This window comes from Mauremys mutica, chromosome 6, assembly GCF_020497125.1.
Source record: "Mauremys mutica isolate MM-2020 ecotype Southern chromosome 6, ASM2049712v1, whole genome shotgun sequence".
Classification (NCBI taxonomy): Eukaryota; Metazoa; Chordata; order Testudines; family Geoemydidae; genus Mauremys; species Mauremys mutica.
Window position 1 is genome coordinate 44,223,461 of NC_059077.1, and position 15,449 is coordinate 44,238,909.

Consider the following 15,449-nt stretch of genomic DNA (forward strand, 5'->3'; position numbering starts at 1 on the left):
ATTGTTAGACATAGAATACTTGAGAATACATTTTAAACACTTTGCCAAAAGCTATAGTTAATCTTGTGTTCAATTACATTCTGAAAGCAGTTATGCTGATCTGTTTACAATTCCTAAAACTCTGATGCTAGCCAAGGCACAGCTTTATGTGGAAGCTGACATTGTATCCTGCTCAGATGGTTTACCCTAAGTAGCATATCAGGAAGACAAACAAACAAACAATAAAGACCATCAAAAACCCAAGTTTACTTTTAAGCAATGTGAGGGTTCAGGAAAGAGTAATTTCCAGGAATTTCTTTTGAAAACTGTCAATGCTTCAACCCTCCCATTGGTGACAAAAGCCCCAGCTTTCCTTCTAGCTGTGAAATACCCATCCATCCCTAATCCCAGAAACAAGAGGCCAGATCTCCCGCTCAGCTCAGATAACCGCTTCAGCACAATTATGGCATAAATACCACATTCTTAAATATTTGAAGTGACCATGACAGGATTAGATAAACTAGGAAACATCACATGCACAATGACAAGTATGCACAACTGATTTTATCCTCCCCAGCTCCCATTCACACTAAAAGTTTCAGAGGGAGGTGGAATTACTTAGTGCTCATCTAACATTTTAATTGGCACAGGAGAGACAGACACCACAACCACTGCAAATATGGTGGTGGACCAACATACAAAATATGGTGGCCGTGGAGGGACGGGACAAACATACATTCAGTTTTGGCATTTAATAAACTGACAAGTATCAATGAGCCAACTGAGGTTCTACCTTGCATTTCTGCACTTTGGCATCGTGCAGAACATCTTGATAATGCCTTGCATTTGTTGGGTTCACATCGTGCAATTTGACTGTAGGCAAGAGCAGTGTTTCTAGAGTTTTCCCAGGATTGCCTTGATCAATAGCTTCATTAATGTAGCTAACTGCAACAATTCCTAAGAAAAAAGGGAAATTAACAATTAAAGAGGTAATAATAGAAAAAGCCCAGCCACATATCAAGTTTATTCAAAAAAAGGATAGTGTCATAAATGAGTAAGTGTGAACATCAAGTTATGGTAAGCAGCAGCAGCAGCAAATTCTAAAGTCTTTCTTCTCAGATATTGGCAGTTCATGCCAAGCCAGCCAGTGAGACCAGATTTTTCCTCCTCTGTCAGCCAATTGTTTAACTGAATCTGATTTAAGAACAAAACAAAAAAACCCATATCCTTTTCTAAAAAGGAAAAATTTCCCCGTTTTGTTCTACAGTAGGATGATCCATGTACATCTCTTCAAACAAAGACTCAACACCTTAGTGTAAAGGTTTGGGCTTGTTTACGTTGCAGTGCTCAAGTAATCATTCTGAAGTGATTTTCATATCTGACTATTCCAAATAATTTAACATATTAGTTTTCCTAATACACATACATATTCTGACCTCTGAACTTATGGAGATCATATCTTTTCAAGTAATCAACACCACCACTTGAACATCACGGAACAATTTAACTGGAACATGCATCTAAGTCAAAGTTCTCAAACTTGGCTGCGTAAAGGAAAAGTACCTTAATTTTGAAAACTGCTGCACATTCATAGCTCCCACTGAATTCACTGAACTATGGGGTCTGCAGCAGTTCTGAAAAAAGTGGTCTGTTTTAAAAGTGTATTTAGGTAGCTATCTTTAGACAACTCAGTTTAGAAATTATTACTCTAGTTAATAGAAAGCACTGAAACACACTGTCCTGAGGGCTTTTCATAGAACTCCGCTACACCAAGTCTGTGAGTGAGTATAAATTCTTGCAGATTGCTTTGCCATCACCTGTGACAGTGTGCATTCCAGTTGGTGGCTGCCTGGGATCTGTTGAGGTTTTTCCATAGTGTGTATATAAAACTGAACTGGTGAGGTCATAGTTATGTGACCTCACAAGGCCAAAATCTCTTAGGAGACTGGCTATTCCTCAGGTGGATGTAAGCTGGGTTTTTTTATGACAACCATGGGGGCACCATCAGTGAGGAAAGGGAATTTCTGCACACTGGGAAGCCAGGCCTGATTTAGATGCAGCAAGTTTCAGAACGCTCTGTTGGTACTATGTACAGTTCCAAGCAGAGCTACCCCCTGCCAGTGGGCAGTAGTAGACTAATGCAATCTGAAAACAGCTACTATTCATTAGGACTAAAGTTGCTAACATGAGGCCCAAGTTTGAGACACTGAGCACCTCAAGTTTTATGGACTTAAAGCAGCACTGCATGTGCTTAACAGCCTCCCTGCTCCCCCCCCCAAAAATCGAGCTAATTATGTAAAAAGGCAGACTATTTTAGTTATTGACAACTGCTCTGTTTGCTGAATACTACCCTTCTTTGCTGAAGTGTACACATCACAGCTTGATGTTTTGTCAAAAAGACCATGCTGAAAAGAGCATTTGTCTAGCAGCAAAGGGGTTACACCAACCAAAACTCAATTCCCTAACATTTTTAAAGCCCAAACGTTTGAAACCCACTGAAGAAACATGCACTATTTTTCAACCTGGAAATGTTTTAAGACATATCCTAAATTATTATCTAGCAGTGTAAGAAAAAATAAGCACTGTGAGCGGCTCTCTATATTACAAACCCCATTTTATTTTTTAAAGGAGAGCAGGAAAAGAATTGCTTTTGATACAGTTATGTACTGACTGCCCCCTGTAAGGATTATGTGAGGGACAGTCAACACAGAAAGTGTGTAAAATGCCACCCGCTACCACCTTTCCCCCTCCCATCTGAAAATCTTCTTGTACTTAATCTCATTTTGGGACTACACTGATTAAGTTAAGTACCAGAATTATTGGCCCAATATGAATACAGATGGATAGAAGTCTTATTGCCTCCGCTAGAACTATGGCATTTGTGATGTCAGAGAAGTGATTTAGTCAGGGTCCACTCCAGTGAATCAGGAAATACCAAGAGGATTTTAGAGAGGTGAAAAAGGATTCAAAGACAGAAGGAGTAATGCCAGTAACTACTGCACTGAATGCTCCCTTCTCTCCAGTCAACACTTAGCAGGGGCATTCAGCACAGAAGTCTTTGCTCAATTTTGTTTAAAATGATAACCGTTTTAGTCTGCCTCTCTAGAATTATCATCAAGATGCTATGCTGGGGAACAGGAATTACTAATTTCCAAATCTACTTAGGAAAAAAAGCAAAAATCTTTGTTATAGGACAAAATACAAATGTCTATTGCCTACTACAAAATAGAAACAATTTTTATAGCACCACATATTATGGTGTCTGATACACATCTGTTCTCATTTTTAATTGCAGCTACCACAATTTCATACTGAAAATATTAGGAAAGCAATTAGTGGTTTTTGTTTTTGGCTGTCTAATTGCAATTTTATCGCTAAAAATAAAAAGCATCACTATGTGGCAAGCCAGCACTCCATAAACCTCCAGCAAGTGCTCCAGGGACCACAGTAACCTCTGCCTCAGACAAAGTTAAAATTACTTACTGTCATTTTCTTCTTGAATTTGCATATTAACCATGTCAATACAATTCTGGACATCATTCCAGCTTAAATAATCTTGTCCTTGAGATGAAGCCTCTGATTTAATAGACAAGAGTGTGTCAGCATAACTGTAGGAAGATATAAAATATAAATCATCATAAAGAGTCATTAAATGTATTGTCCATCATTTACTGTATGTATTGCATTTTCTTCTTTCCTTACTGGATAAATCTAGTGCACACGAAAGTGAAAAACTTGATTGTCAGTGTTTGCAGCCAGGCACCATGTAAGCAGGCAGCATGCAAGCTGCCTTACTTGGCTCTACACATGCATTTCATAGACTCCGATTCCAAGGGCAGAGAGGACCACTGTGATCATTGGTCTGACCTCCTGTATATCAGAGGCAACAAAGCGTCCCCACAATAATTCCTGAAGCAGAGCTTTTCTAAAAACACCCAATCTTGATGTAAAAAACCGTCAGTGATGGAAAATCCATCACAACCCTTGGAAAGTTGTTCCAATAGTTAATTACCCTCCCTGTCAAAATTTTATGCCTTATTTGCATTTTGAATTTGCTTAGCTTCAACTTTCAAGCACTGGATTGTGGTATACCTCTTTCTGCTAGATTGAAGAGCTCATTATTAAATATTTGTTCCCTACATAGATACTTTTAGACTGTAAAAAAGTCTCTCCATAATCTCTTTAACTAAATAGACTGAGCTCTTTAAGTCTATCACTACAAAGCATGTTCTCTAATCCTTTAATCATTGTCCAGTCTCTTCTCTGAACCCTCTCCAAACCCTTGAATCATGGGCACCAAAACTAGACACAATATTCCAGCAGTGGTTGAACCAGTGCCAAATACAGAAGTAAAACAACCTCTTAACCCCTGCTTGACATTCTCTTGATTATACAGCCAAAGATTGCATTAGCTCTTTTGGCCATAGCGCCACCTTGCGAGCTCATATTGTGATCTGAAATAATTCAATATCATGTCACCCCAAAGCACTTTCCTTACAGCAGCTCCACGCTACTAATAGATATAAAAACATTTCAAGGAGATGCAGCGTGTCAAGTAAATAATGATTTTAAGAGAAGACCGAAACATCTTTCAAGAAATTACAGAGATGTTCTTTGACATTAAAAGTTTACATTAATTCATGGCAACAGCCACATTTCCTTTTGTTTGCTTGTTTTTTTTAACTATACTATAGTCAAATATACTAAGGATGTATAGTCTTTAAAAAAAAAATCGCACCATAGAGTTAAATATCAGATATGTACAATTTAACATTTCCATAGTTACTCATCCCAAAGCACTTAGTCCAGGGGTGGGCAACCTGCGGCCTGTCAGGGTAACCCGCTGGCAGGCCCAGAGACAGTTTGTTTACATTGACCGTCCGCAGGCCCGGCCGCCCGCAGCTCCCAGTGGCTGTGGTTTGCCATTCCTGGCCAATGGGAGCTGTGGCAAGCAGCACGGGCTGCAGGGACGTGCTGGCCACCGCTTCCTGCAGCTCCCATTGGCTGGGAACAGCAAACCACGGCCACTGGGAGCTGCAGGCGGCTGGGCCTGCAGATGGTCAATGTAAACAAACTGTCTCGGGGCCTGCCAGCGGGTTACCCTGACGGGCCACAGGTTGCCCATCACTGACTTAGTCCATCAGTGAAATTCTTCCACTTGTTTAACAGCTTGTAGCAGTGCTACGCATCTTAGAACTGGAAGTTAAGAACACCTCATCCAACTAAGACTGCAAGGGGTATATAAGGTAGAGTGTAATTATCAGAAGAGGAATTTGGCAAGGAGTTCAGAGATAACGCATTAAGTTTTGCCAAGGCTGTTCTGAGCATATCTAATGCTTCTCCAGTAACCTGCTCATGTGAGGCCCTTAATTTCTCTTCCCCATTCTGCAGCATCCACTTATGTAATTCTCCTCCCCTGCCCTCAAAACATTAATGTCTTGCTTTTAGCCACAGGGAGAGGGAGCCCTATTCTCTCCTACCTGTGCCAAGGAGAAAAAAGATCCTGGGGGCTTGGTGGGCTGCGAGGGAGGACATTCAACGCAGACTCCATACCTCTCTCCTTTGGGTCATCCCTAACAGCCAATAAAATACCAAGGAGGGGGAGGCAGTTGAGAGATTCACCTTCAAAATTTCTGCCTGTAGCGTCATGCAACAGAAAGACCCCTTAGGCTGCTCTGCAACACACCAAGTCCAGGACAAAATTTCTATCTAAACACTGGCAGAAGCCCTGTCCATGAAGGAGAGAGCAGTGCTCTACTCATTGCTACTAGGATTTATGCATGAACTTTTTTGCCACCCTGAGGTACCCCTTTCAACTCAGGGCCTCTTGCAAGTATAGGTTCTGTAGCCTGGAAGAACCATACTCCATTCTTGTTAAAAAATGCCATGAAATTATAGATTTTTAGCACCAAAAGGGACCATTAGGATCCTCTAGTCTGATCTGCAAAACAGAGGCCACAGAATTTCATCCAGTAATTGTTTGAGCTATCTTCAATGGTCAGGATCTCCTCTTTCATCTCATCTAGCAGCAGCATGTCCAGCTGCAGTGCCCAGGGAATTCCATCAAGCACAACTGTGGTGAAAAAAGTATTACCTAATGCCTCACCAACACTCCTTACTGTAGCACTGTTAGGGTTCATTAGAGGTCTCCCATACAAGTATTGATTCAGCCTGACTGTCCTTTGCATGTGAGATATGACAGGATCAGAACACAAGGTGGTATACAGCGCTGACAAAAATCAAACACCAAACAAAAGCTACTAATCTTGAATTTGAATTTACAACTTGAATGGAACATGTATCTACACTACCATGTTGTGCCCAGCTATTTAGCAAATAAGGTTTTTACCACATAGGCTTCTACCATTCTTAAGCAAGACAGGTTCATTAGGATAGCCTTACTTTACATTACACACACAATGTTCATTCTCGGGTCCTCTCTCAAAAATTCAGTAAGACACTAGTGACTAGCAGCTTCCAACTAAGTCCAGATATCCATTGCCACAACAGCAACTCTTCTCAGCTCATGATGTTTAGCTTCCAAGAACATCCCACTCCCCCGACCTCTGTATCGTCAAACATTCAATGATTTTTGCAGATGGGGCATTACAGCTGAGCATCCCTAATATTCTTTCCTGTTAATATTGTGCAAATGTTTAGCTTGTAGATTTTTTAACCTCATCTCACAACACTGGAAAATAGCTGATAATTGCCCACTCATCCCTTTGCAGAAGTCTTTGTTGCTCATTTGGACAAGACAAAATAAACTTTTACCGTTGAAAGTTTTCGTCTTCCAGATTATTGAAGCCAACGGATGGATTTCTGAGATGACTCTTTATTGCCAGGATGTCTTTGCTTCCCAAAGCCTGGTTTAGTAACACAACAGCTGACAACATTTCCACAGCAATAGATAGTTCATCATGTGCCAAATATGTCTATAGGAACATAGAATACATCCGTCATGAAGCTAAACAAGTAGGGGTAGCCAGTTTAATTAAAGTCTAGATGCCAAAAGGAGGGAGGCATGGATTTGATTAAAAAAAATATTAAAAATAGGAGGAGGAAAATGTCATAGCTATAGAAATGTCAACTTATTGTATTGTGAGTAGTAGAACTAAATCACTAGGCTTTCGTTACATAGGCCTGGTCTACACTGGGGGGGGGGTTTCGATCTAAGGTACGCAACTTCAGCTCCCCCGTGGCTCCCCCGTCGACTCCGCCACTGCCGTTCGCGGTGGAGGAGTTCCGGAGTCGACGGGAGCGCGTTCGGAGTTCGATATATCGCGTCTAGATGAGACGCGATATATCGAATTCCGAGAAATCGATTGCTACCCGCCGATATGGCGGGTAGTGAAGACGTACCCATAGTCTCCTTTCCTCAGCCTTTTCTTTGCTTGTCCCACATAATACAGTCCTTCCAATCAAGCCTAGTCTAACTTTAATCAGAATGTGGACTCCCCCCAGTTCGGCTGATCACTTTCCATAAAGCACAGTCAGTCAACCTTAAAATGAGAGATAGCGTATGCAATAACAAAAAAAGTGAAGGTCAGTCACCTTGTTGCAGTAGAAGAGTTAGCACGAGCTAAATCAGTCAAGAAAATATAATCTGAATAGGCAAGCACTTATATTAAAATCCAGGAATATTCATGCAATACACCTCAAGGCAGGAATTAGAAGAATCTGGTATGATAAATGGTCTGATAGTTCTAAGTAACAAAACTGCATCAAATGACAATGTATCAGTAATTCCTGATCCTTTATGGCTTGACTGCACACTATTGAACAGCAATTCATAAGTTTTTCACTCTTACCACAGCATTCTGTTGCTGAAGGTTGAACAGTTCAGTCTGATAGACAGCAGCAGCAAATGGGTGAACGACAGGCAACTGGGCCTCTGGTTTCATCAGTGCAACCAGTGTTTTATTAGCATCACAGTTACGAATTGCAGTATTGATATGGTCAACTGCTACAAGTTCTGGGGGAAAAGTAGGAAAAAATCCTATCAGTTTTTTTTATCTGCCTTTTTTTTTTTTAAATGTTGTGTATGCAAACAATATCCCAACATTACATCATATGCTGTCATTGCTCAAGAAAGCTATAGCTGTATACCTGCAAGAGATGCACTTTTAAACACACTGAAACTACTTCACATTCTTGCAAAAATGATTTCTGTTAAAAAAGCACGTGGCAGTCAACAGCTTAACATAAGTCAATGATCAATGCATTAGACTTTCTTATCCTGAAAGTCGTCTTCACTAGTCCAGGGACTGCCATGTCTTCTCTGTTGAGTTTGACCAATAATCTGACCCCAGAATGTCAACCTATGTTATTTTCTTTCTCTGTTTTATTTCTTCTATCTCCGTTGTCGTCCCATTTTTCCCCTTCTAGTAAGAGTCCAACACAGCTAGGAAGGACAAGTCTACACTTACAGTACCAATGTGACCAACAAGATAAGCTCAAAGCAATGCCTTAATAGCCTGGTAAAAAGTTTGCCAAGTTCCATAGTGGCATACTTGTTGTGACTGGAATTTTCCATCAGCTAAACTGTGAGTAAAACAGAAACAGAAGCTGCATCTTATCTTCTGCTATTCTCTCCCCTTTTATGTGCACTTGTCTAATTTTTTTCGTAAGGAAACATGACAATTTCAATGCCACTGCAAGCACTGCTAACTAAAATGGTATTAAATTACTTTGGGGAAAGCCAATCTAAAAGACTGTTAAATAAGGAAAACTGTTAGTGACATTTACTGTATTCCTCCTCCTTCAATACAGGTGAAGTATATCCCTGAGTGAGCTCAGAACTGGCCTCTAAAATAAAAAAACCTGTGGGTTAAAACACACACCGAGGACAACACAACAGATGATGCCCAAGAGTGCTAGATCTCATCTTGTAGGCCAAAGAAATTGCAATTACTGTAACTTACAGTCCCTCTAACTGCACCAGTTATGACTTTGAAGGAGTTGATGGTCACAAACCTGACTGATTTCAGAGTAGCAGCCGTGTTAGTCTGTATCCGCAAAAAAAACAGGAGTACTTGTGGCACCTTAAAGACTAACAAATTTATTTTAGCATGAGCTTTCGTGAGCTAAAGCTCATCCTGAAGGAAACTTAACATATCCTCCAGGGAAGAGTTAAGCACTCTGACTTCAGGTCTTGAATTTAAAAAAAATATTATATATATATATAGCCAAAATCCCAGAGAGGAAAAAAAAACTTGTAAAGTCATTGTAGGATAACCAGCTCTGGTTTACATATTAAAAAAAAATAGGATGCCTATTCCAAGGAAGGCAAGACAGTGCACTTGGGTTGTGCTGCTGGTGGGAGGGCTGGGGTAAGAGAAAAATCACAGCCATTCTTCCATCTTCAACCAAGCCACACTCTTCTGACTCATCCACTGCTTACTTTGGGTGAGAGGGCTGGAAAAGAAACTGGAAGGGGAGGCTGTGATGTCAGAGAATAGGGTAGCAACAGTCAATTTCTATTATATGGCTTTTCAAGTGAGTGAGTACACATCCCAAATACTGGAGAGCTTCTCTAGGCTTTTTGGATAGTGGCAATGGCAGCTTCCAGAATAGTAGGAGGAGGATTCTGATTTTGCCTATGCTTTCCACCAGCTTTCAGTTTGGCTTGTGAGTTCTTCAAGTAGCCAGTCTACAAGTCCTTACCAAAAGGACCACTTGAAGAACAAAAACCAGAGACACCAGGGCAGAGCCAAAAAGGACATTTCACTGACAGACAGTCACCCAGAGATTTGAAAGGTTGAGACTTCCGGGGATTTCTCTCTTCATCTTAGGACTCTTTCCAACATGATAGACATTGGAACTTTAGGCACAGCTTCAGCACGGACCTTACACACATACCTAAATATAAACACAGTAATCCCACTGGTTTCAGTGGGACTCCTCTTACACTTAAAATTAGATGTTACTTAAGGTCCTTGCTGAATTAGAGCCAGGAGGAGGAAAGGTGAGATGCCAGGTTCTTGATCTTAAAGTTTTCTTACTATTTTAGGTACTACAACTATATGATCTTAGGAGGGCAGAGCTGTAAGTGGCAGCTCGACTTCTGATTCAGCAGTGTCCTTCACAGGTGGCAGGCTATCAACCTTACAGTAATGATCTTTATATTTAAGGGGCTTATCCCCTTTGAGTGCTTCTCAATGGAGTGACTTATTTCTCTTAGTTTAGTCTGTGAGTAACAGGGACAGACGGGATTTAACTATGAATTCTCTGTAGATCTCATCATTCACCAACCCTATGATGAAAGCAGTCATGCTGGGACAGGCAATGTCAGATGCAGTTTAAAATTAGTCATATGTCTTCCCCAACCCTGCTACTCTTCAGGCCCACCCTCCACCTGGATCTGTGTCTAATCAGGGCCAGCTTCCACCACCACCAACTCTGATCTGTTTGCGATGGGCTCTGTCCACCCTGTTCAGGCAGAAAGCTCATAGTGGCGATCTCCAGTTGCACAATAGGGAGAACCTGACTGATTGTAAGACTTAGAGCAGTTCAAACCCACAGAGCCTGAGTACATTGGCCCTAGGACACTAGAAATAAATGAGGAGTCGTCCTATTGGGCATTTTGTTCTCTATGATAAATATTTTAGCCGTTCTTGAGGTAAAAAAAAAAATAAAGGCGCTTGCCTTTCAGACAGCATACAGCAGCTTCAAGACAAAAAAGTTTCAGGAGCCAGCAACAAAATAGCGTCATAATCTGCAGCCATCAATTGTCTTCTACGACTTCCATGCTTAGGAATGGCGCATGCAACTCTGATATTATGAATATGTCCACAGTGCACAAATGCATTTACCAAGTTCTTGGGTATTTATCATGCATATGGTAGCTTCAGTGGTACTGTCACATTTAGTTTTAGGGCTTGGCTACACTGGCACTTTATATCGCAATAAAGCCTCCCAGAGCACTCTACCTTACTCCCCGTCCACACTGGCAAGGCACGTAGAGCGCTCTTGGTACTCCACCTCCACGAGAGGGATAACGGCTGTTGTGTATTGGCTGAGACGCCCCAGGGCCAGTGTGAACGAGGATTTACATTACCGCGCTCTGATTGACCTCCGGAAACATCCCATAATCCCCTTAAGTCAAGTGGCCTCTCTCATCTTTGTTGTGAAATTGGCTGAGGAATGTAGAAGTGCCTTTTCAGAGCTCCGGTTCAGACAGCCGGCTGCTTATCTGCAGCGGGCAAAGCAAATGTTTACTGAGTGAGAGAGAGAGAAGCAGGGGGGTTAGGGGGATCTGAGCACGCTATCTTGTAAGTTGACACACTCAGCACTCCAAAAAACCCACTCTCTCTCTCCCCCCACATACAAACACACTCTACCCCACCTCCCTCATTTGAAAAGCATGATGCAGCCACTTGAATGCTGGGATAGCTGCCCATAATCCACCGCTCCCAATGCTGCTGCAAATGCTGCAAATGTGGCCATGCCAGTGCGCTTGCAGCTGTCAGTGTGGACAGACTGCAACGCTTTCCCTAGTGTGCTCTCCGAAGGCTGGTTTAACCCAAAGCACTCTACAGCTGCAAGTGTAGCCAAGCCCTTAGTTTGTACCTTGGTCAGCTTGCCTCTACTCTGAGTTCTTTAATAGGTACCCTCAACTGGCTCCTCTTGAAGATCCTAGTTTTTTTTGTTTACCTACCTTCCCCTAATGAAAACTGATCGATATGGGTTAGAAGTAAAACTGAATTGAAATTCTCCACGCCACATGATGTCGTATGGGTAGCACAATATCGTGGCTTTTAAATTTATTTATTTTTTAAAGTCACACAGAGGAAACAAACCCATTTTTCCTACTCCAAGACACTGATGGAGCTATACTAATAAATAGCACTACCCTCCTCAGAGTTTTCCATTACCCAAGAGCAATCGTCCTCTAAAAGGAAATACTATTCACCATGTCTGGATCATTCTAAAATCCAAATCACTAGCTATACAAGAGACTTGGATGCTGTACAAAATATGCATGTCTACATATTATAGCATAGCAAACTAGGCTTATAACGACCTTTTTGCATAGCATCAGAAGAACAATTAGATGGACTGAATTAAAAATATTAAATGACACAGAAGACAAAACAGCCCCTAGCACATGCCACAGACAACATATGACAGCAGTTTATTCGAAGCTGAAGCTCCTAGCAGATAAAAGATGCCAGAGAAGCAATTGCCAATAGATGTGCTGCTGAAAATTTAGAACCCCCTTAACTATAATTTTTCAAAAATAAAACATTAGTCAACATATTGTAGATCCATTGTGCCATATATAAACTATACGAAAACATTAAGCAGGCTGACAGACTAGATTTTTAAAAAGTGTAAATATTTTAAGATGAGAAATAATCTAGTTTCCTCTGCTGCATATGACTGCAAGCTATTCTTCAATTTGATCATTTTATTTTTAACTCAGAGAAGATGTAAATAAATTTCCTTTTGATAGAGATTAAGACTATTCAAAAAAAGTCTATTTACACAAACCATGAATTATGTTCCGTTTTAGCCATGTATGTCCACTAGTAGCTGAAAATATTCAGCCAAGAAAAGCGTTAGCTACTTCAGATAAAATAACATGTCTCTAAAGTGGCACAGATTGGTGATTTGGCAATTGTGACATTGAAAAGAGCAGTAGCAAAAATAAAACGCAATGTGGTTTCAATTTATAAAGAAACCTTGTTTACATGCAAAAAAGGTGGATTTAGTTCTTCAGTTTGATTAAGAATAATGAAATGGTGACTATGAAAATAAGTATTAAAACATTTACTCACTAAGCTTGAGAGCCTCAGCTTCCTCATTGGCAACACTAACTTCTTTCTGTATCTCACTTTTGTCGAGCAAAATTGGAACCCCTGCTAGCTAATAGATCAGACAAAAAAAGATGTCATTGTGCTTTTTAAATTTGCAGGGGAAGGGAAAATATTCCACTATAAATTGACCATGATGTTGGCTGAATACTAAATACAATGGCATACTGAAGAATAGTGTTTGTTTTTCCATAAACATCCGACTCACTTTTAAAATTACAGATTTTCACCTTAATCCAGATGTTCTCTATAATGGTATTTATTCACCATTGTTTATGTCAACATTACCTTTCTGCTATACTAAACTCGTAAGAAGTTTAGTTCCCAAAATGAGCTTTGTATTAAGGGATTTATATATACATATATATTCCCTTTATCTGTCATTTAGCAGCTTTTTACCAATGCATCATGCTTTTTACAGCAAATGCATCTAGTTTTGTATTGTTTAGGAAAACATTCATTTAAAATACTTTACAAAATTCTTCACTGTTTCATAAAACAGAAGAGTTCAGACTACAGACTTCAGGATGATGTCACTTCTATTTTAAGCAGAGAAAAATGCAAACTCAAGTGTCATACTAGCATACATTCCATTAAATTACCTGCATTCTCTGCTCTTTACAGTCACACAATTGTGCTAGGTACCATGAGGAATTTTGCTGCAGAACTCCAGACAAGCTCAAAGCAGGACGGTTCAAACCTGCCATCAATGCCACTTCATCTTGCCTGTCAATAGCCTCATTCACTTGGACTAAAGCTATGTGAACTGAAAGGAAAACAACGCTTACAAACTGCAAAAACATGTTTTGCGCAAAAAAAATTGAATTGCTGCTTGTATCTACCTCTCTTTCTACAAGCCAGTCAGTTACAGTTTTTATCCAACAGAGGGTTACATTTTAAGGCTCCAATCCTACAAGAGCCTCAAACAGAGTCCACAGGGACTCCATGCAGGCATAAGGGTTCTTCCACACTCATCCATTTGCAGGGTCAGGGCCTAAGTCTGAATCTCAAGTCTATCTAAAAAGAGGGGTCAAAATTTACAGTATTCTGCAGCTAGTGGGAACTGACAGAAACATAAGGAAATAAAGCAGGTGAAACCAACTGGTTTCTGAACCGAGGAGTCTGATATCAGCAACAAGAACAAAAAAGATATTATCCCAAAAGATTAATAATGGAAAAAAAGCAGCAAGATGCCCCACAACACTGAAAGTAACCATTGTAACACTGACAAACATTTGCCACCTTTAAATGCTATTTCTATAAAAGAAGTAATTTTACGTCTTTGCCTGGAATTTGACACAAATACATACATAACTGGTAGGTACGATGTGCCCACTTCCGTAAGAAACTAGAATTACTTACTGTTGATCTTATTGATATTGCCTTGGATCTCGGCTTGTGTCAGCAATTCTTCATACACATCTCTTTCCTCTTCTGAAATTGAGCCATTCTAAAAACAAAATCCTTACTGGTTCACAAAGTTGAACACAAAGATACTTTCAGATGGTAGAATAGCCATTGAAGTATGAGTGGTTAAAACTTTATCAACTATAATAGGAAGATTTGCACTCCCTAGGACAAGAGTTATATTTAAAGCATCCTCTGCTGATTGTAAAGCATTGTGTATATTTTGATCAAAGCCGGTCTTCTCAAATTGAAACGGTTACTGTGAAACGAATGACGCAAGTGCAATTTTGTATTTATAACATTCTATTGATAGAATTTTCCATTCTTAATTATGTTTTACTCCCAGAAAAAGGTACCTTAAAACATTATGTTTTTATATAAACTTTTGGTTAACAAACTGTTTCTACACAGTATGTAAAGGAGAAAAATGAACATCTTTTGGATTCTAAAATAGAATTTTATAATCCTTACATGTCTCAAATACATTCATGTGTTATGTGTACAAACACAAAATATCTGTACATATTTGCCTCCAGCCTGTTTATTTCAGATTCCAAGACCAAAAGGATCATTGTGATTAATTTTCTATAGTGACAATCATTCACTTAGTTTATCTTGACTGCACTAGCTTATTAACACAACCCTAGAAGAATCCTTTTTAAAAGTTTGCATGCACACTTTTTATACAATACCAAACTTCCTAAGAATGTTAATAAAATCCAAATATGTTTCAGTACCTTCAGTCTTGCATTCTCCTCTTTTCTCCTTTTAGCTTCCAGGAGTTCTTTCTGATATTCCTGTGCAAGGTCCTCATCCACATTCATCAGCATTGCATTTGGGTTTCTCAGAGTTGTAAGTGTTTGATCTGCTACTCCCTTCTCAATAGCTTCATTAATTGCAATGACTGCAGCATGCACTGAAAGAGATGGATCAGATACAAAACTTTAAAAAGGAGAGCCAATGAGAAAGTACTTCTGGATCACACAAAAATTAGTGTTACCAATTGTCTGTTCTCAAGGCTTCATTTATTGTTTTTAAGAATATTATACAGTAGAACTCCGTTTAGAATGTGAGCCCCAGGTGGCGGGGCTGGAGCCCCCCCCCACCCAATTCTCCAGTTTATTTGGATTTTTGGTTACCCAATCTGGTCCCAGTCCCAACTAGATTGGATAATCGGGGTTCCACTGTATTTGATCATGCTTCACCATAGTTTAACTTTTTGGGACTCTCCAATGTACAGAAAAG

The 15,449-nt window shown here is 40.0% G+C and overlaps 1 protein-coding gene across 3 annotated transcripts in view; it reads right to left on the reverse strand.

Moving 5' to 3' along the window:
• IQGAP2 (IQ motif containing GTPase activating protein 2) overlaps positions 1 to 15,449 on the reverse strand; it is a 245,345-nt gene that overhangs the window by 74,474 nt on the left and 155,422 nt on the right. The window contains exons 8-15 of one of the 3 annotated variants that reach the window (XM_045020504.1): positions 14,942 to 15,120; positions 14,160 to 14,247; positions 13,400 to 13,563; positions 12,762 to 12,849; positions 7,791 to 7,954; positions 6,754 to 6,914; positions 3,463 to 3,587; positions 773 to 936 (exon numbers count right to left, since the gene is read on the reverse strand). In XM_045020504.1, coding sequence (XP_044876439.1) covers positions 773 to 936; positions 3,463 to 3,587; positions 6,754 to 6,914; positions 7,791 to 7,954; positions 12,762 to 12,849; positions 13,400 to 13,563; positions 14,160 to 14,247; positions 14,942 to 15,120 — 1,133 coding nt within the window. Of the gene's footprint in view, positions 1 to 772; positions 937 to 1,796; positions 1,844 to 3,462; positions 3,588 to 6,753; positions 6,915 to 7,790; positions 7,955 to 12,761; positions 12,850 to 13,399; positions 13,564 to 14,159; positions 14,248 to 14,941; positions 15,121 to 15,449 lie in introns of those variants that run through there. The other 2 variants (XM_045020505.1, XM_045020506.1) reach the window with 2 other exon arrangements.